This window comes from Ambystoma mexicanum, chromosome 13, assembly GCF_040938575.1.
Source record: "Ambystoma mexicanum isolate Mex_15411 chromosome 13, UKY_AmexF1_1, whole genome shotgun sequence".
NCBI classification, from domain to species: Eukaryota; Metazoa; Chordata; class Amphibia; order Caudata; family Ambystomatidae; genus Ambystoma; species Ambystoma mexicanum.
In genome coordinates, this window is record NC_090938.1 from 140885799 (window position 1) to 140907884 (window position 22086).

Here is a 22086-nt window from a genome sequence, read left to right on the forward strand (position 1 = left end):
CAGCGACTATGGTCTGCTGGAGATGAGCACCTTGAGTTCAGCTCGCTCATCCACCCTCCCCCCCCCCCCCCCCCCCGACCGGTGTGCACTGGCCATGTGTTTGCATCCCCATGGATTGTGCATACCTGTGGTTGCGTCCTTGCTCATACAAGATCTCCCACCCCCCCCCAGTTGGCGCTGAATCGGCACCTTCATTACAGAGCGGCATCCGGATCAAGATGCTATTTCTTTACTTGACTTCTCGGATGTTCTTATTTCCAATCGCTTTAACCTATTAGTTAGTCCCGTCTGTTTCTGTTTGAAACCAAGAATGAACCAACTTAAGGTTCAAACAAGTTATTTAGACTATTGGTTAGTAAAATCTGACCGTCTTATTGCTGGGAACTTATCCTCCTGTTTTTTAAATTGATCAGCAAAATATAGCATCTATAAATATATCACAAAACAGATTGAAAGATGGCAACTCGAAAACCTTGTAGAGCGATCTATTGTCTGTACCGATACCAATGCAGAGGTTGTCAAGGAATACGGTTTGTTCAAAAGATGTTACAAAAATGGCTAAACTGCTGAGTAATATTGTGACGCTTGTGGACTTATTTGCTAGTTCAACTTGCTCCTTTCTGAATAGGTGCAATGTTTTGCGACTGTTTCATTGTGTCACAAAGCTCTATTCTGTTACTACCAAAGACCAAGCGTTAGTAGAAATCCCGAAACGGAATTGGACTCTAATTGGGCATTGGTCCATTTTATTTCCTCATTAGACGGTAGGCGGTACCGGTAAACCCTTACCGCCTTACTACGAGGTCCCTTTGCGGGTTGGGGAATTTAACGCCTGCTTTTTGCAGGCGTTCAAAACCAACCCGCAAAGGCACCAGGGAGCTAATTACGGTACCGCAATGTACCGTAATTAGCGCCTTCCCCATTCCCATAGAGCCCTATGGGGCAAAAATGGAAATGGGGAAGGGCAATGGGGGAAGGGGGAATTACTGCCCCACCAACCTTGGAATAGGGCGGTAATTCCCCTTTCCACCAAGGCGGTGCCAGTATTTTACTGGCATGGACCAAGGTGCTAATAAAAAATAAAGAATAATTCTTCCAAAAGAACATGAGTAATTTGTTCACCTTGGTCCACCGCCATCCGTGTAATGAGGCCCAATGTCTTGGTCCACCGCCATCCGTGTAATGAGGCCCAATGTCTTGGTCCACCGGCATCCGTGTAATGAGGCCCAATGTCTTGGTCCACCGCCATCCGTGTAATGAGGCCTAATGTCTTGGGCCACCGCCATCCGTGTAATGAGGCCCAATGTCTTTTTACTATGATGATCTTCAAATGGGCTATGAATTGTTGACTTACCCGTTCAATGATTTTCCTTTCCACAATTCTGGGGGTGGAAAAAACATTGGTACAGAAAAGTCAATTTTGCCTTCCATTTAGTTTACGAGCATTGCAAGACTCGGGTGGAATGGGCTCTTGGATGGCCTGCAGAGGCTGGTTTGCCAGCTGATGACCGTGCATGATGCAGCCGTAGAGTAAATCCTTGAAATGGAAGCCTTAGACAAGGCCTTCCCATGGTTCACAGGACCGAAATTCACCACAAATTGAGAAGTCTTCCGAAAAATCTTTGTGCACGTTACCTAGAACTTCAAGGCACAAGCAACATCCAGTGAATGCAAGGCCCTCTCCGCCGGCGACAAAGGCTACGGATCTTGTCCACAAAACTCCTCCACACCTGTATCCAACGTGCATCCAAGAATTCCTGTAGATGTTGAATGTGCAACCTGCAGAGACTAACGAGGTAGATGCAGGACGACATCATGCCCAGCAACAATTTGATGGCCTGCATCGTGGCTGTTGTCGCAGATAGTCGTTGCACCTTCACTTGAATGGCCGCTAGCCTCTCCTCTGAGGGCGATGCCTGGCAGGTCACTGTGTTGAGTCTGGCGCTGAGCTACACTGCATGGCGTCAAGCAACACTTAGGATAGTTCACAGAGAATCCCAGCTCCGTCAGAAGTCGGCAGTCTCCTTCGTGTGCTCGTCTGCCAGATCTTGAGAGTGGGTGCTTCCAGGTATGGTTATACGTGTATGCCCTGCACACCCAGATGGTCTGGCACCGGGGCCAGGCATTTTGTAAACGCTCTTGGGGCCGATTTCAAGCCGAACGGTAGGACCTTGAACTGGTAGTGCTTGCCTTGCACCATGAACCGTAGGCACTATCGATGTTTCCTGTGGATGGGGACATGGAAGTACGCGTCAAATCTCCTTCCTCCCAGTTGGGCGAGCACATGCTGCAACATAACCTCCTGATTTTTCGGGGCTTCAGGTACTTTATCAGAGCAGGTCCAGGAAGGGTCTCCAACTCCCTGTCTTTTTTCTTACCAGAAAGTATCTGGAATAGACTCCGCAGCCCCAACCCCCCGAGCCATTGAGGAACAATCTCTTCCGTAACATGGCCTGCACTTCAGAGGAGCTCCTGACTGGGAACCAGTGGAATACATGGGCACTTGCGTTGGAACTCAAGGTGTGGCCCTGGGCCAGAGCGTCTAGCACCCATCTGTAAGCGGTTATCTCCTCCACTCGCTGACTAACCTAGTCAGCCGGCCTCCCACCAGGGTGCATGAGTGGAGGCCAGATGTCCTGGTCGGTACAGGCTTGCCTGGGCACCCTGTCCTGTGGGTGACGGCGACACTGTCCTCCGCTACCGTAGCCCTGGGAACGACCTCTGTAGGCTTCCTGACTCAGTTATAGGGGAGTCCCAAAACATTTAAAATCCGGATAGACCTGGATGGTAAAAAAACTTGCTTGCGGCTATAACCCAAACCTCTGGATGGATTTGCACTAAACGTGCGCAAGGCACTACGTTCTGTTCCCAAAAGAGTGCTTTTGAAAATTGGGTAAATCTGTCCAGTGTATTTTTTTTATTTTTTTATTTTATTTATTTTTTACATATGCCAAAAATGGAGGTTAAGGAATTGTGATGATCTCTGTGCGGTCCGCAGACTTACTTCCCGATTCAATGTCCGTGGACGCCTGTGAGCCAATCAGGGAGCCGCGTAATGTTCACGGACATCGTACATGCCCGCTGATAGGTAAATTAAAATCAGGAGATGCATCAAAACTTTGAAAACGGACGCCATGTTGGATTCGCGAACTGCACCGTAGCCGCAGTAAACAAATACTCAAACACATTACACTTGTCAAATAAATGAAACCATCTCTGGGGAGGTCAGGGGTGTTGAAATAGTAGGGGGTCCCACAGGCTTGAATGGGAAAAATAATTCTGCTTGCGGCTGCAGCCCAAAGTGCTGGACGGATTTACTACAGACTTGTGCGAGGCGCATTGGCAAGGGCCCCAAAGCATGCTTTAAAAAAAAAAAAAAAAACAGGACAGATTTGTAAAAGTGTCAAAATGTATGTACAAGGGAACTCCCAAGTTTAAAGGAATGGGAGGACACAGCAAAGGACCTTTTATCTTATGGAAAGAATTACAGCAGCAATCTACGGATGGAAAAGATTACAGCGGTAATCCACAGTGGAAGTGCAGATGTGGAAGGGGAATGGCAGCAATTTTGCAAAAGATTTGGTTCAGGGTGAGGTATCATCCTTATAATAAAGACATTTCGGCTCGGCACAGGCAAAGACATGAGCAGTTAAGACTTAAGTCGATTCCTTTGAGAAAGGTGCTCGACCACCACACGTTTGAAATGTTTGTTTTTTGCCTGAAGTTTACGCACAGGTTGTACTGTGATTCAAAGGACTGGTGGGTGTAAGTGGGCGGGGGGCGGAATAATTATAAATAAGTTTCAGAGCTGTAAGCATTTAGAGCGGACATGTGCCCTCCTGTTGATTTCAGTCTTTCAATGTCCTTTTGAAAATAATAAAATTCAATTTACAAAAAGAAAATGTATGTGCAAAAAATAGTGATATAACTTTGATTCCTGCCATTGAGCCTGATCCTCAGCAAGGACAAATATCTACTGGGATTTGCTTTTTTCGGGCTTGCGTCATGGCCACCGCCTATGCCCCATGGATTGTGGGGACTGGCCATGGCTGCAAGCCATGGGCACTGTCCATTGTCACATTATGGGTCTCCAATGGACCAGGATGCAGGCTATGTGCAGTGGATAACGGGGGTGGTTTCGTGGGGGATTGGGGTCATGGTCGAGCCTCATGCCCTAGGCCATTCAGCCATGACTTGCATGCGCTGCTGAAGAACGACGCACATCATTATGTGCTGCAAAAAGGTGTTCATTAAAGGAGGTTTATAGTCCTTTCATAGATGTTAATAGAGGAATTATTAATATGGTTTACACAGTGTTGTAACAACATGAAACATTTTTGCGTATATAAAAACCATTGAAATTCGGTTAAAAAAGTTGTTAAAGGGAAGTTATGTTGCAAGCAACCATAATTCCCACTGCTGCCATGCTCGCCTGCTGAAAATGTTCAGGATGGATTGCTCCTGTGCTTCTCTTGTTCAGAATGAGTGGATTTTGCTGTCATTCTGAAGGATGCATTGCTTAATGTTCCCATTTTGGAGCCCTCGCTGAAGATTACACATTTTTCCTTACTGGGCCTCCACTAGTTCCAGTAAAAGGGTCACCCCTTTCGGTCTAAATGCATCTCCATGTGTTTATGAAATTGACAGCAGTGGCCTCAACACGCCATATTAGTGGTACTGGTCTTCCTTAACTGGATGACTGGCTCATCCAGTGCCTGACCCCACAGGAAACCTATCACCTCCAGGCGTTTGTGGATATTCTGCAAACACTGAGGTTTTCTGTCGTGTAAATAAATTGCAGCTAGTCCCCTGGAGAGGCTGGCTTACGTTGGTCATGTTTGGGATACCCAGAAGCCATTTCTTTTCAACCCAGCAGCACCACCACGTAGGTGTCCAGGAGAAGATACTGCATTTTCTCTCTTAGGATTCTGTTTTGTTTTTTTCCCAAAAAATGCTGGGCTTTAATAGCCTTTTGTGCCATAGTTATCACGTTGGCACCTGCCCATATAAAGTGAACACAGATGCACGTTCAGAGACGGGTAAGAAGGTTGTGGCTTGGTGGTACATGCAGAATCTCCTGTCGGGGCTTCCATTTCAAGTTCCCAAATTTGAGAGTAGCTTAATGACGGATGACCCCTCTTGGTTTGAGGAGCCAGCATGAAGAGTTACTGTGTCCATGATTTTGGAGCATTCTGTGTACTAAAGCTGAAGGCTATATTGCTGATTAGTCCCGTAGCCAAGAACAAGTGGATCTTGATTTTTGACAGACAATATGACGGGAATGTTTTATGTGCAGAATGTGATAAAGGGAGTCATCTCTGATCTCCCGGTTGTGACCTCCTCCCATGTGGCCAGGGGAAAGCAGCAGTTACCTGATCCTGACCCTGGGGGCGGGTGTATGAAGGAGGATCACATGGGCAGAGACAACCTCCGGGAGATGGCATGGCTTCATTGGATGAGACTCATTAGCCCCCATTTGCCCATGAAGATAATCCTCCCCTACGTAAGAACCTTATCATTAGTCTTCCTCGCCACCTTTGAAGAATAGGGAAAACCTTTCCCCACATTAAATGAGCCAAACGTCCAACCTTGATCTAGTATAAATTACAAGACCGCCGTCTCCAAGTCAAGTTTTCAATCATCCTAAAATACTTTGCCATTTAAAACTACTATTGAAAGTGACTATTCAAGTTTTGGAAATCAATCACCAACAATTGTCCCAGAATCACTCGAAGTACTCGGACGAAGAAGAGGCAAAGAGGAATGCAGAGTTGGAGAAGCTGCAAGCCCAGCGAGCGCCCTAGTCTTTTCCAGCAGTACCTGTGCCTGGGAAATTTAAATGATGGAAACAAGATCTTAGCTGTTGCAAACTAGTTTGACCTCTCAGCGAGGCTCGAAAGACCAAAAAGCGGAAACGGGTGTGGTGGAGACGGGCGGCTCACTAGCAAAGAAGGGAGCCGCTGACACAGTGGGTCGTGCTGCCAGGACGCCACGCACCAGGAAAGACTCCTAGGCGTTTGCCGACTGCCACAAGCAACCCCCCTTTCTTACCGTAGCCTGAGGCGTAGCGGGCAAGTGGAAGAGACGCTGCGAGAGACTGGAAAATGAACAGGAAGCAGCCACAAAGGGAAACCAGGTGGTGTACCTTCACCGAATGAGCCCAAGAACACCAGCACGAGCTGGTGAGTCAGCCCAAGGGCAGCGGGGACCCTGGGGCGTATCTGCGTTCACGGCAATTACCAATAACTGTAACAACAACAGAAAGGGATAAAGCAAAGACACTAACTGTAAAAAGGGGAAGATAATTCAAACCCTTGTCCATATGTGAATGCATGGAATGTAACACCATGTAACACCAAAACGAAATGTATATCAATAGGATATATTATCTAACCAAGTAAATATACAATTGTGAAAATGTTTAGAAACCCTGTGTGAATGCAAGAAGCCCTGTCTGGAGAGTACACCAATTACAATTGTGAAAGTAGCAGAAGCTCTGGCGGCAGAGGTACACTAGGCAACCACAAGTGTGTGAATCTGAGAAGTCCTGGCAAGAGAGTATAGCGGACAATCGGAACTGTGTTAAGCATATGAGGAAAAGACAAGTCCTGACAGGATTTACAAAGCTAGGGAGCTTTTGGTTATGACAGTGCTATTGTGGGCCAAGAAGCACACAAGGAACTGGTATATTCATCAAAGAGAAATCCAAGGGAAGGAAGCCCCCATTCTTCATACATAAAATACTTTTGTGTTGGAACTATTTATTATTCTTTTATGAACACTTTTTCGAGGGCTTCAAAGGTTAACAAACTTTCCCTTTTCACCTTTATAATGTAGTTTTAGTGTCAGGGTCAGACACAAGGACAGTTTGATTTTGACAGCCTGACAGACACATCCTTAGCTATGGTTTAGGTAGGGAAATTCCTCTTAGAGCAGGATCCAAGAACCCTTTTCCCAACCCTTTTATTTTCAATAAAAGTCTTTAACCAAAAACATGGCTAACTTGTGTCTGAGTTTCATTCCTGACTCCTCACAACAAGCAGGGAGGAACCAGCTCTTCACAACTCTTGCCTTTTAGCTCTAAATATGTTTGACAGAGCAGACCCACAGTTACTGTTTTGCAGAATCTTTGGGCGAATAAAAATAAATTGTCCATTTCACGCCCGATCTCTCCCAACCCCATCCAATTTTGCTTTTCTCATGCAGAGAAAAATCTCCAATACTTATTGAGAAGGGGAACATGATGTTGGAGTAAATCAAAATTACTTGCCCAAAGACTACTATTCTTCTAGTCTGTGACCCCTTTCCTTAATGCGCCCTCCCATCAGCCCAGCAGGCACAAATTGTTTGTCCTGACCTAGGCGGTCAAAACGGATTGGTGTGTCAAATTAGATGGGTGAGGCATGAAGGACAGGAGCTCCCCTATGCGCATCTGCTCCCCACTTTAAATTGGGTTTTGCTCATTAAAAGGGCTCAGGTCTGTTTCCCATGTGGGGATATCGTATCCCCATTAGTATGAAGGAAGACGGGAGCATGGATTAGGAGTTTGGTAGTCATGGCAAGGAGTACTTTTTTAGATGAGTGTCAAGATGCCAAGGAGACGCCTGCCCAGCTACTGTGATCAAGGAGTGCATCCTGGAGCTGGCACCCTTCATCAGTGCCCTGAGTGATGCCTCCTTCGCCACCTTCAGGTCCCAACCAACCTCACGGACGGTCCTCTCCCTGCATAAAACAAAACCTCATTAGCGCCTGACATCCCCCACCAACTATCGTCCCGTCCCATTCCTACTCAAAATACTGGATAGAGTAGCATATATTCAAATCCAATCCTTTGGAAGCCAACAATCTCCTGGGCCTAAGGCAACCTGGATTTAGACCAGGACACGGCACAGAATCCACACTCCTAGATCTAAAATCCAGATGGACGAGGCCAAAGACTCTGGAAAGGTTTCCCTCGTACTCCTTTTAGACCTGTCTGCAGCCTTCGACCTGGTTGACCATTGCATCCTCTGCCAGCACCTCGCCTCAGCTGCGCATTTCTAAGAACAAGACACTACCTGGATCTCGTCCTTACTGTCCAACAGATCTTTTAGAGTCTTCTCTGGCTTAGCCTCTGCCCCACCAGCCCTGGTCTCCTGCGGAGTCCCCCAAGGCTCCTGCGTCTCACTAACACTGTATAATATATTCACCAAACTCCTATTTGACATCCTATACAGTCTAGGAATCTCATACACAAACTACATGGATGGCACGCAAATACTTATTCCCATCTCGGGCAACCATGCAACCGATTTCACTGCCTTGACCTCTGTCATACGATCCAAGCATGGATGGCCTCCAACATGCTGTGCCTAAATGATGAGAAAACTCAGATCCATCTGACAGACTCACAGACCACCCTCAACAAACTTGACCTCAACTACAAAACCCTCACCATCGACGGAATTACTATACCCTTGGCCAACGTCGTAAACGCCCTAGGTGTATATCTGGATGCCACCATAAACAGACAGGTCCGTGCCATTCCCTCATCGGCATACGTGACAAAACTCATTCATGCCTGCAGGACATTCCTGTCCAAAGACAGCTGCCTCATGATTGCAAGGGCCCTCATAGGATCTAGGCTGGACTACTGTAACGCACTATTTGCAGGCACCTCAACTCGAAATCCTCTGCAACCACATTTCAGCAGCCAGGAAAAACGCCTGCTGGCTACCCATTAGGCAGCATATTCTTTTCAAAACGCAAGCCATCGCACATAAATGCATAACCAACACTGCACTAAGATGCCTCTTGCAATAAATACAAAAAATGCAATTCTCCAGACCAACCCGACCGCTCCAACTCAACTGCCTAACCATCCCACCCTGCAGACTGAAACGCGCTGGGGGCTCTAGCTTCCCCACCATTGCTACCGGACACTGGAACGCTCTCCTACACAAATTGAGATTAGAACCTTCACATGGGGTCTTCCGCAAGCAGCTCAAAACCTTCCTGTTTTCCCAGGACACCGAGGTAACAGCCATACCACATAGAGTAGACCGTGGCCCTCGCCCTCAATTTCCAATTTTCCTCTGCTTCTGTGGTACTATCTTCCTCCAATCACTGCATCTGTATCTATGCACTTGTATCTCTCGACTTCCTATTCATGTAACCAGCGCCCTGGTGTGCCTCCGGGTTTGGTGCACTCTATGAATGTTAAATAAATTAAAATAAACCACATTTTTCAGTTATATTTTTTTCATTTTTTTTCTCTCTAGGTGGGTGGGATGGCAGATGCTGGCAATGGGTCTTCCTCAGGCAATCGAAGAGCCATGGATTGTGCACCTCAGGAAGTGGAACAGCTTCCAGACCATGACCTGCCTAGCTTGAACAAACCTGACCCTCCTGCACGTGAGTCCAGCTTTTTCTAAACAGGCAGCCTTATAGATATCTTTTGGTTTAGTCTAACCCTTCCTCTGTTGGGCACGACCCGTGGCTGCTTTTACCTTTGTAACTCAGTAGCAGTAGATGTTCTTTAACTGTTGCATGTGAATTCAATTAACCACCAACCCTCCTGATACAGACTAGGTCCGCAACCACAAAGAAACAGAAGTATTCGTAAAATGACTGAAAAATCTGCCGTCAAATAACCCAAAATGCAACCCATTTTTTGTAAGCTACTCAGTAGATTCCGAGTACCCTGTTCAATAAAATTCACCAGGTTAGGGGGAGTTGCCAGAGGAAAAAGGTATTTAATTACTGCACATTAGGCCGAAATAGTTGGTTTATTATTCTGATTCACTTGTGAGGTCTTGGTGTGTGCTGACTGATGGTGGGCCTGAAGGAGCCCTACATGCAGGGTACCAACACGCGCAACGCCATGCAGCGCTCGTGGGCTGGGGGCGTCCTTACATTTCCACAACCCATCAGTGGTCAGGGACTCAACATACTTTTAACATGACCAGGGAGGCTCAAAGACACCTAATGTTAAGGGGCCAGGTAGGGAGGCAGATCTGGGCAAAAAGGACTCCACCTAGAGTTAATGGAAACCCTTTTGTACAAAGACCAGGAAAATACCTTTTGGGTGGGGGGGGCTTAAAATCACCCCTAGGGTCACCCTTTCTCATCACTTAGCTTTAGTAGACTTCTGGGACCCCCATCCAAGACATGAGTGTCTGTGGACTACTTGGATCGTTGTCGCATTCACCAATGCATTTGAATGCGGGATGACCAATAACTTTCTTGATAGTTTTCTCCCCTGAATTGTAATAAAATGAGATGCAGCAGAGGACTTGAATTTTGCTAATCTCTATGTCTAGAAGACTGCACACCGCAGCTGGTGGAGGTTTGTCTTTAGTGGACCCAAGAGTGGTTTCACAGGCAGGTGGAAGGTGCCCGCAGCCCCGTTCAAAGTGGCAGACATTGGGAGGAAGACTGAGTTAGCTGGCAGAGACAAGGACAATGGAGCAGGAGAGCAGAATGAGCAAGAGAGATTGGGGGATGTAGAGAGGTGGAGAGTGCACGACTAGTAGGAATGATCCAGATAGCCCTGGTATGAGGAAGAATTTCAAAGCTGGCAAGACATTTGGAGTGGAGAGGAGGGAGCAACAAAGGTAGTCAACCTGGAAATTGCAAGCAAGAGGAATCCTTGTATAGTAGCTTTTCAGGAGATGAATGAGACCAGGTTGGGGTGGGGAGATAGTTTTGGAGGTGTATGGTGAGGACCAAGAATGTGATGGAAGTAGGGGAGAGAAGAGGCATGGAAGACTTCGAAATAGGTAGGACATGATAAAAGAACCTGGTGAAGCTTGGTGGTGGAGAGGAGGAAGTGATGGTAGGATACCCTGGTGCGTTCAAGGGTTTGGGGAGTGGGGGACGGTAGGGTAAAAGAACAGTTGGGCAGAACACCAGTAGAGGGAAGTAAACTGAGCAGAGGCGGTTGGATAAGGAGACCAGAGAGGTGTACAGAAAGGGCCAAGCGAGAAGGCATAAAGAGCTCAAAGAACTAGGCCTAAATAGAGGGAGCATCCATAAGTTTATGAATTTGGTCACCCAGCGAAAGAGAACAAAAGTTAGTAGGTGTGGGGAATTCTCAATTTTATTACATGCAGGGATAGCAAGCCACTAAGAATATGGATGGTGCAACCACTCTGTGATGGGCCTCCCCGAGGATGTACAAGCTGGGTTCTCGTTAACCCACTACTGCCCCAGGTCTGCAGTATTCCTTGGTGGAAGGATGAACTACGGGGCTCCAAGGTCCGGTATATCTTGCCTTTGAAAATCAAAATGTAGAGAAGATATCCATCTGCAGAGAAGTTTGAAAGAACCAACAACTGTGAGGACACAGTTTAGGAACTGGAATTACCTGCGAGGAGACTAAAGGAAGTGGCTTGCATGTATTTTGTTCATCCCAGTTCAATACCGGCTTCCAATTGAAGGAGAGGACACAGTAAAGCACTGTGTAAACCCAGAGAAGAAAATCCCAAGATGGAGCCGGCTGTCGCATTCACTTTTTAAACTCCTTGCCACATTAGGGCCAGTTTAGATTACCACATAATGTGCCAAACAAAAAAATGCACTAATAATTTTTAAGGGTTCATTAAACCAGTTGGGGAATAACCAATAAAAAGCAATTATTAAAATGAGAATGAGGCATAGCCAATTAGGAATGAAACCAGAGGCCAATGCCTGGCCTAGGTAGGATACAAAGGTGCTGGTAAAACATCAGAGCGGGAGAGAATCCCAGAGAAGGCAGATGTGGCTATTCATGCCCATCTGGCTGACAGTGTGGGAATCCTGAGAGTGCGCTGTTTGGAAGAAGGCCCCCGAGCTGTGAGATAATATATTGGTCTGCCGTTCACATTGTGAGCGCTGGAGGGGCTAATTGACCAGGATCTTTGGTAAAGCACTCTCCCACCTTGAAGGACATGGAAGGCCCAGACCATGATGCCATCCACTAGCAACCCTGAAGCAGTTTCGAAAGGGATGGAGCCAGTGACAGGAGGACAAGTACAATATTGATTGGACGAAAAGCACACATAGCAAGAGGGTGAGGGGAGTAAAAACCATTGAAGCAGGCCATACATAGTTGGCCAGAATGTTCGGGAGGGGTCTATGTGCGAACCTTGAAGCCACAAGGTCTATGAGGTACCACTTTGGAATCCTGAAAGCCAAGGTCTAGGAGTGACTGTTTTTGAAAAAACCTAGAATTTTAGTCTGACTGGAACTCTGAAAAGAATCCTGTGCCAGGGGGAGTTGACTGAGAAATCTGAACATCCCAGTCTTGATGAAGGCGTCTTGTAAGCCTGGTTCACGTAGGGCCAAGGAAATAATATATTCTGCCTCGAAGATGTTCGACCAGAAGGTACCCTTGCTGGGAAATGGTACTTCCTCTTGAGAAAATGAGAGTTCCCCTAAGAGGTAAAGCATCCAGGGTCAGGTTTCCCCTACTGTTAAATACCTGCTAATGTCAGTTTGGATTTCTTTATTATTTTTCAGTCATTGTGTTTAGGGAGAGTTGGGCCTTCACAGATTTTCAGTGTGAGGACAGCATCACAAACCAAGCTGGTGGTTCTCACTCAGCACCCTAATTGGCTGTGGAGTGTTGAAGGTCAGTTGGAGGTCATTGCCAACTGCCTTTCATTGTCAAAAGCCCAGCTAAGGAGATCAGGAAATTAGGAGCTCCAGGAAACAGGTACCATTCCTTTTTAAGAAGCCCAGCTGTGAAAATAAAACTGGGAAGACTTGGAGAGCTGAAAAAGGACACAGGTTGCAGGGATTCAAAGGGATTAAGTGAAGTGAAGTGAAAAGAGTCTCCAAGTTTTACCTTTGTTTATAAAGATTGTTAAAATACTTTTTTTTGGTTTTTGGTAAACAATCCTTTTCTTTACCAGAGAATCTGAAAGGAAATGTTTTTCTAAAAGGAAAAATGAAGTTTACTTGTTTATTTGTTCGTTCACTGCATTATTTTTTGTTCTGAATTGAAGATTCACTTCAAAGTGAACCGGCATTTCTTTTCTGAGGCCCCAATGCTCCACATTCAATTTCATAAGATCGGTGGAGTGCCTGAGGTATTCTGTAGTGAAGGCTTTCTACATTGGCGAGTAGCGTAGTCTCCGTTGAGAACTATGCACTTGGCGTTAGTAACACAAAGTTTCATGATAATAAAAGTTGTTTTTTATGCGCGTGCAGTGCGACTCACTTCCCTACTGAGGGGTGCAATTCAAATAACTTGTCGTCGGCAGTGTGCGCGTTGACGTCATCTTATCCCTGGAGACCAGATAAGTGCATGGAGACAGTTTGCTTCGGTCAAGTTGTTGAGAAGAGCAACGCTGCTGCCAATCAGTCCGATGATGCACAGGAGAGCAGTAATCCTAGTGAAAGACTTGCAACACAATGACAAGTAAGAACAAGTTTAAAGTGTTTAGAAAATAACTCCAAGTTGAACATGTTTAAAAAGGTGGAGAAAAGATTAACACTGCTGCAAAAGGGAGTTGTGAAACATACTTTTAGAAAAATAAATGAGTCTGTTTATCACTAGTAAAGCAGGGAGCCACATCTGGTGCGAACTTTAATAAACTGATTAGGTGTCACAAAAGCCCATTCAATGAGTTTTGCAGGAAAGAATGTTTCCGGGAGCCAGCACTACTAGTTTTTTAGCACAAGGAGAGAAGTGATCCCTGAGCAAGAGCAGAAGCGCCTCAAGGCATTTTGCAGAGGAGAACCAGGTACTTAGTATGGTTTAGTAATCAGGAGGAGGAGGACCTTTCTTCCCCTCTATAGATTTCTGTGAGTTAGCTGGAAGAAATCCGATTTTATTTATTTCATTCACTTCCCCTTCCCCCGTCTGTGTTCTGTGCTCAGCTGAGTATTCATTATAGGGAGTGCACAACACCCTTGAGGGTCTGCCGGGGTTCAGCAGCTTCTGCTGACTTCAACTTAAGATCCAGAGTGACAGTATGAAAGGGCAAATTTAACTGAGTCTGCCCGAGCTGTCATGAACCCGGTGGAGCCTACAATGGATGCCCTGGGCGAAATGATTTGGGAACTAAGGGAAGAGTTCATGGTGGCCCATAAAGAAAATGTGTCCTTGAGTAGGAAGGTGGAGGCGTTGAGTGAGAGTCTCTCGGATCCAAGAGGCATATGGTAGACTGGCAGTAGCAGTTCCCTCCAGTGTTGGTTAGGGAGGAGGAACGGCCATGGTATGCTGCCTTCCTGTCAACGGGGTCTATATTCGACGACACGTCCATATAAACCATGTCTGCCCCTGCCATTTCTTCTTCTTCTTCCTCTTCCAGTAAGTTCCCTTCCATTCAGTCCATGTGCAGTGCATAATCATCTACAGGTTCTGCTATGAATGTTGTTAGGTTGACCGTGCAACACCTTACTGATATGATAGGTTATTTATAACATGCTTAATACCCAGAAGTTTCTAAGCGCGTCCCTGGGGATCGAACCAGTGTTGCTGCGTGTCGTGGTGTTTCCAAGGTGGGCACGTTGCCCCTCAGCTATCCTCCCGGGACAATTGCTACCTCAATTGCTGGGTTTGCTAGTATAACAGGGCATCAGTTACGAGGTTGATGTACTTTTTGATTTTTCGAGGCTGGCAAATAGCGAGTGCTCCACCTACAGTACTAGGGGGTACCCCATGGTAATTGACACTGCCTTCTCTATGGCAAACACTGTAGCTGCAAGCGCGTGTTCGCAAGGGCAGTGCTCCTGCATCACTGAGTCAGTACGCCAGTGGCTTGTGTCCATGTGGCTTCTTTTGTGTGACGACCGCCGTCATCACTGAGCCGTCTGAATGTGAGAACAGATAAAATTGTTCTCTGTAGTCTGTGGTAGCCATCACTGGCGCGTGGGCAAGTGCTTCTTTTAGCCCTGTGAAACTCTCATTCATTTCAGAGTTCCAATTTAGTTCCCCCTTCTAGGAATAAGGGTTTTGTGAATGTGGAGTAATCAAACACCCATTCCTTGCAATAGTTGCGTAGTCCCAGGAACCTCTGCATTTCCTTCATTGTGCGTGGGTGAGCTGTGGAGTGAACTGCCTGTGCCCTTTCTGCTGTTATCTTGCACCCCTGAATGGATATTATCTGTCCCAGGTACACAACACCTTCCTGAGAGTATTGCAATTTGGATTTGTCCACCTTGTATCCCTTGTCTGCTAGCCATTTCAGAAGGTGCACTGAGTCTGCCCTACACTCTTGCTCTCACTGCAGATCAACAAATCGTCAACCTACTGGTTTACTGTGCTTGTGTCGGGGCCGGCTTGCTGGAATCCACAGGAACTGATGCTGATCCCACAGACCCTCAACAGGAGTTCCCTGCTCAACCCTATGTAAACAGCTGAGTCGAGGTAGTTTACTGGCCAGGAATCCACGCCGATATAAAAACCTTCATCCAGACGTGTGAAATCTGGCAGAAAACCGGCACACACATCCCATTACCTGCCCCTCTGATCCTGTTGCTGATCATGCAATGCCCCTTTTCAAGAATTGGTTTGGACCTCTTGAGACATCTTAATTGGGCAATAAGTATATCCTGGTGATCATAGATTATGCAACTCGATATCCTGAGGCAGTCCCAATGCGAAATAATACCACACAGCAGATGCTTAAACATCTTCTGGCTTATTTCTTTAAGGTTTTAGGGTTGGCTTTCCCAAGGAAATACTAACCGACCCGGGTTCCAATTTTATGAGTAAGCTTATGGCCGAAGTCAAAGAGCTACTCCCACATTACCTCCTTGCAAACTTCTGTGTACCGTTCCCAGACCGATGGTTTGGTAGAAAGATTCAATAAGACCCTGAAAGTAATGCTACAGAAATTGGTAGATCAGGATGGGAAAGACTAGGACCAAATGATCCCATGGGCACTATTTGCAGTGAGAAAACCACCCCAGGCTTCCACTGGGTTTTCTCCCTTTGAGTTACTCTATGGAAGAGCGCTCGGAGATATCCTGAACATGCTCTGGAAAACCTGGGAAGAACGAGAGGAGGCCCTCATCCCAATCTTGCAAACCGCCACTAGCATGCAAGACCACATGAAGTTGGTTCGGGACTTAGTTTGCACTCATGTGGGAAAGGCCCAGAGTCAGCAAAAGGCCAATTATGATAAAAAAGTAGAGTTAAGATCATTCTCTATAGAACAGAAGGTACTGGTCCTCTTACCCACCTCTGAAAACAAACTTGTCTCCAAGTGGCACGGACCTTATGCGATAATAGCACGAACTGGAACCTGCACGTATAAAATAGCCCAAGCAGACTGAAAACAGAAGGTTCACTTATATCACATAAACCTCCTGAAGGGGTGGAAAGAGAACTAGTCAGCCACCCAGGCCAAAATACTAGCCTGTCTGGTTCCCAAAGACATAGATAACTATGACTTAATTCCTTCCGAGTTATCTATCCAACAGCAAGAAGATCTAAAATATGTAGTGGTCTCATTTCCTGATATGTTCTGAGAAAAACCAGGAAGAGTGAAGGTACATAACACTATACTCGAACACCTAAAGATAAATTGGTTCACTTAAAACCATACCGTGTACCAGAAGCCCGTAAATAGATGGTGATCAAGGAAGTCAACAAAATGATGAAAGCCAATGTTATTGAGCTCTTCTTAAGTCCATGGTCCTCTCCTATCGTGTTGGTCACCAAGGCTGAACGTCCTGGAGATTCTGCATAGACTTCGGTCAAGTTAATGCCATATCGGACTTCGATGCCTATACCATGCCACGCATCGATGACCTAATTGATAAGCTTGGGACAGCCGCCTTCCTATCTACCCTAGATTTGACCAAAGGGTATTGGCAGGTACCCGTACATGGACCAGATGAGGAAAAAACAGTGTTCTCAACGTCCCTAGAATGATTCCAGTTTAAAGTCCTTCCTTTCGGCCTACGCGCTGCACCAGCTACCTTCAAACGTCTCATGGATATGATCCTTCAATCTTATTCTGATTTCTGTGGGGCTTATATTGACGATTTCGTCATCTATAGTAAGACCTGGGAGGACCATTTATCATCATGCAAGTCCTCAAATACTGGCCTAAATGCTAATCCAGCTAAATGCAGATTGGCCCCATCAGCCGTAAAATATCTTGGCTTCTTCGTAGGGAATGGGACGGTACAGCCCCAACATGAAAAGGTACAAGCAGTCTTGGATACACCAATTCCCAAGACCACAAGAGATCTTGGAGCCTTTAGACAAATCAGCCCGGCTGACAGATAAACTTAAGGATGCCGAACCCCAGAAACATCATTGGAATGACAAGGATGAGATATGCTATAACATCGTAAAACTAACTCTGTGCCAAAACCAAATGCTGAAGGTAGTTGACTTCTCCAAGGAGTTTGTGGTAGACGGATGCCTCCCTAACAGGGTTAGGAGCCGTCCTGTCCCAGATTTGTAATGGACTGGAACACCCCATATTATACACCAGTCGCAAGTTGTTCCACGTGAAAATAATTACTCTGGTGGAACTAGAGGTCCTGGAAATTACTTATTGGGATGAAAATTCACAATTGTTACAGACCACTCTCCCTTAGTTTGGATTAGCCAACGCAAAGAGTCCAACTCTCGGGTTATGCGATGGTTTCTAAACCTACAACCCTATTGTTTCACTGTGAAAAGGAAGACCAAGAAAACTTTCTTTCCCGGTTCCCCTGTTAAACAAATGTGACTACATTGCATGGAGGGAAGGGTATGTGAAAAACCTGAAGTTGTCTCCCTAGCTTGTTATACCGTAAAAGTAATCACATAGCCCGAATGATATGAATAGTATGTTGGCCATAAGCGAATCGCATCATGTGATAAACTTCGCAAACCAAGAAACCTGAATGTGACCATAGGGAGTCCATTTTGTAAATGCCGGCCATTTTGTTTTTCTTTTTAAGTAAAACGCTTTGCAAAGTATATTATATGTTTTAGAGTCGCACACGGTGCAAGGCCACAGCTTGAACTCTAAAATACTAACATAGGCAGGAATGTAGAGCCATGCAGAAATGCATTGTTTTCCCTCTCAATGAGACCTTGAAGCTGTACAGAAGCCGCGCCTAATCAGTAGTCTAGGTGCCGGTTTGTCTTGCAAGCTCTGTTGTAAAAGGCAGTTAAACATGAATTATATGCAACTAATGGTGCTCCTTCATGAAGAATGGTATTTCGAAGGGATTGTGTCCTCCGACGTATTCATCTTAGATATCTCCTTCCAGCTCTGCTGGCCTCGGAAAAATGTTTCTCTAGAGGGCGCTGCGCGTCGACGTCCTTCGAGGTGATGTCCCTCGACAGCCGCCGTATCGACGCCGACGTCATCCTGGCTATAAAGGCCGCGCGCAGCGCCTGTTGCTCAGTTCCCTTTTTCCGCGCGTACTCGGTGCCTCGGAATACCGTTGCTCAGTTTTTGTCAGGTTAAACCTATTTACCTCGAGTTATTCGATCCGTACTCGATGGCTTCTTCGTCGGAACCGACAACTCCTCGATCCAGCTTCAAAAAATACAGAGATTGTGGGAAAAGATGTCGCTGACTGACCCTCAAAGAGTTTGTCTGTGGTGTTTGGGAGCTGAAAACCATTGTTCGGAGTGCGAGGACTGTATGTCTATGACAGCTAAGACCCTGAAGGAGCGTAGGGGGAAGCTGGAGAAAGGTAAGACTTTAAAAGCTTCTTCTTCGTCGACGAAGTCGAGACATTCGTCTCCTCGTCACCATTCACGCTCCAGATCTCGGAGTGGGTCTCATCACTCCTCGAGATCGAAGTGTTAAGACGGATTTCTGAACTCTGTCCTGGTGGCGCAGAAGTTCAGAAGGCCAACCTAATTACTTGGAACAGGGTAACCTCTGGACGAGCCAGACCAATCAAGGTAGCGATCGCGGCGGTCAAGACTAGGTCTCAAGAGGGGTGAGGGTGACTGAAAGCCCGCAATGAGCACACAAAGCAAGATCACTTACAAACTACTCCAAACAGGTGTTATATAATAAATATATACACATTTATTTTAAGGCCTTTAAAACAACGACCGTAGCGAGAAAATCACAATATAACAATATTAAGCCAACACATACCATATCAATACAATACATATACATATACAAATACGACAGTCGCAAGCGTTATATGCACGAAATGTGTAGTCCACCTGAAAGGGAAGGAAAACAGGCAGTGCGATACTGCTTTAGACTCAGTTCGCCTTCAGAGGCACCTAACTAGATGGAAGTCCGAGCCCTGCGAAGAGTGGAGCCTTGTGCTCAAAGTACCTGCACACGCTGGTGCCAACGGGCAAAAGGAGAAGCTCTTCGGAGGAAGTCAGGCAGTTCGGGTTAGTGCACAACAGAAGAAGAACAGGTTCGGCGACTCAAGCGCAGCCTCCACAGTGAGCAGAAGCAGAGCGCGAGTACGGACAAAAGGGTGCTGTTTTTACACAGCGGGGAAAAGCAATGGGCTACTGCAGGAGGGCGACCAGATCCTAGCTATACTACTCACCGGTCCCCGATGCAAGCAGACCCAGGCTTCTCCACGTTAGTTTCAGCAGCTGGCAGGTTCAGAAGAGCCGGGAATGCCTCGTCGTGTAGAGAAAAAAGACGTCCCAATCGAAGAAACCTGCACAGTTTTGTCACCACCGCAGGGCAACGGAGCGGCCGTGTGTATCCGAGCCAAATGTACACTACTCACTTCAGACTTGGGAACGCCAAGTGTACGAAGCGTGTGAGAGTGACCAGGACTCGAAATACAACACAACCTGGCGGCGGTTACAGAGCTGGACTCCCGTGTAAGCTGGTCAGTCAACTGGATGGCCCAGAGACGCTTCCGAAGGCTTACTGGCAGGAGATGATGAAGTCGCCGGGAATAGCTGTTCCTGCTATTCCAAAGGTCGAAGCACCAGTACAGGCCTTCTGGTTCGATCAAAGGAGGAAGGGGTTTCACAGGACGACAGCAGTGCAAAGGAGGAGTCCTTCAGCGGGTCACCAGCGATTCCTCGGTCCAGCCTCTTGGTTGCAGGATACTTGGCTCCTGTATTCCTTCGTTCGTGAGAACTCAGGAGATCGACATGGAAGTGGTGTTTCCAGCCCCCTCTTATCGACGGTTCCCTTCGCGCCAAAACGGAGGGGACCCAATGGGAGATCCGCTCATCAACACTCACACCATACGTGGACCAATCACGGACCACGGTGGTCCCAGGCATTCACACCACCCTAGACTCTCTGGCACCCAGGATGTGTATTGGGACCAGACATCCCAGCCCACACCCTGGAGGCACACAAAAGACATGTAGAAGCCCGCGAAAGCAACCAGGTTTCGCGGGAAAGTACATGCCCAAATAAGGAAGGCCCCGGGTCGGCTCGACCTGGGGAAGGTGAAGGGAGCAAGACGGTCAGCGGACAGGACAAAGGAGCCTCGTGGTCTGGCCATTTTGGGAGCCAGGCCACCATTTTGGGTGAAGCGCAGAAAACGCGCTTAGAACGCCAAAAGGAGCTCAAAATACAAAGAAACGATCGCTGCCACCATTCCCGTCCCTGAATCACTTGCACCGATCAAATACAATCCTAAACGAGTATCTAGGGCCTGTAGAAGGCTAGAGACCCAAGAGAGCTGTAACTTAGCTTACAGTGCCCTCTTGTGTCATGTTGCATGAAAGCCGCAACATGATAAAAGAAACTACGGGAAACAGCGTTCCCCGGTACTGACTGTCTTAAGGGCATGTCAGTTTCCCCGTAAGAAAGGAGCGAAAGCCCAGAGGAGTGCGGCAGAAGGCTGCACTTCTCTGGCAAAGTCAAGAACAAGGTGAAGAACAACAGCAAAAAGTTTAGGGGTTGCCACATGGAAGGAAAATTACCTACAATTACGAAATCTTTCCTAACATGAAGCACTCGAAGAGGAGATGTCGAAGATCCCCTTTTCCGTCTTCCTCTTCCTCTGTTTCGCCAAAGAGAATCCCGTGCCCCACGAAACATAGTTCCCGGGCTGAATGGGAGGAATTCCGCAAAAATATGATGAGCGTCTTCAAGAAAGTGGCCTCGACCCCCTTGAAGACTGCCGAGAGCGATGCTCTGGTCGAAAGACCCGAAGGTCAAAAACGCCGCGAGTCGCAGTACCCGGCGAAGGAAACCTCTCCAGCGCGTCACGAACCCTCGAGCAGGACTATGACCTCCAAACCTTCCTCGAAGGTTCCGTCGACACCGTCGACGAAAGTTAGGTCGATGTCTTCTACGCCGTTGTCGAAGGGACCTTCAACACACAAGTCTGTCGACTCGACGCCAGCTTCGACACAGGTGTCGACGCCAAGAAAAGTCACGGTTACGACACACCCAGTGTCTATCCCCAGGTCCTCGACGTCGATGGCTTCGAGATTGTCGAGTAGAATCCCAATTCTGTCAAGGTCTTCGAGGCCTCCGCCTTTGTTTTCGACGCCACGCTCGAAGCCTTCGGCGTCGGCGACATCGACGTTTTCGAGGCCGATTATGACAAGTTCGGCACCCTCTGCCTTGGAAATGGGGTTTACACCCTTTATGAGTTCAGAAAAATTGAGAACTATGTCCTCAGTATTGGAAGAGAGTGAATTGTCTGAACAGGAAGACACATTTGAGTTGCAGGGACCTGTAACCCCAATTAGAGAGGAATTTTCCTCTGAAGAACGCAGGTTAAAGGATCTTCATGAGGCAAGTGGGGTAGACACCTCCCCTGAGGTGGAGTTTGCTAGGCCAGACCCGGGGGAGCATGCTGAAACCCCCTATAGAGCATTAATGGCCAGGATCACAGAGTTTATGGGGTGGTCTGCACCTTCACAATCTTTCCAACAAGATGACCTCACGGATATTCTTGACAAAGGCCCACAGGAGGATCCTGTGGTGCCTTTTCATAAAGCTCTTCAGAGGAAGATCATGACAAACTGGGAAACCCCAGATGTCCTACCAGCAGTAAATAAAAAACTGTCTACAAAGTACAGGGTATCCTCTACAGACCCGGAGTTTTTGTCTAAACTCCCATCCCCAGAAAGTCTGGTGGTACAGGCAGCATCTTCTACCAATGTCAAGACGGCTTATCCTACCGTCCCACAGGACAGGGACGATAAAAAATATGATGCTATGGCAAAGAAAGTCTTTTCGGCATGTAGCA

General features: G+C 47.0%; 1 protein-coding gene across 4 annotated transcripts in view; it reads left to right on the plus strand.

The window, feature by feature from the left end:
• Nucleotides 1-22086, plus strand: part of TCP11 (t-complex 11) — a 243874-nt gene that overhangs the window by 84505 nt on the left and 137283 nt on the right. For all 4 annotated transcript variants that reach the window (XM_069633483.1, XM_069633482.1, XM_069633485.1 and 1 more), the window contains exon 2: nt 9261-9393. In XM_069633483.1, the coding sequence (XP_069489584.1) occupies nt 9270-9393 (124 nt within the window). In that variant the 5' untranslated portion in view covers nt 9261-9269. The remainder of the gene's footprint in view (nt 1-9260; nt 9394-22086) is intronic.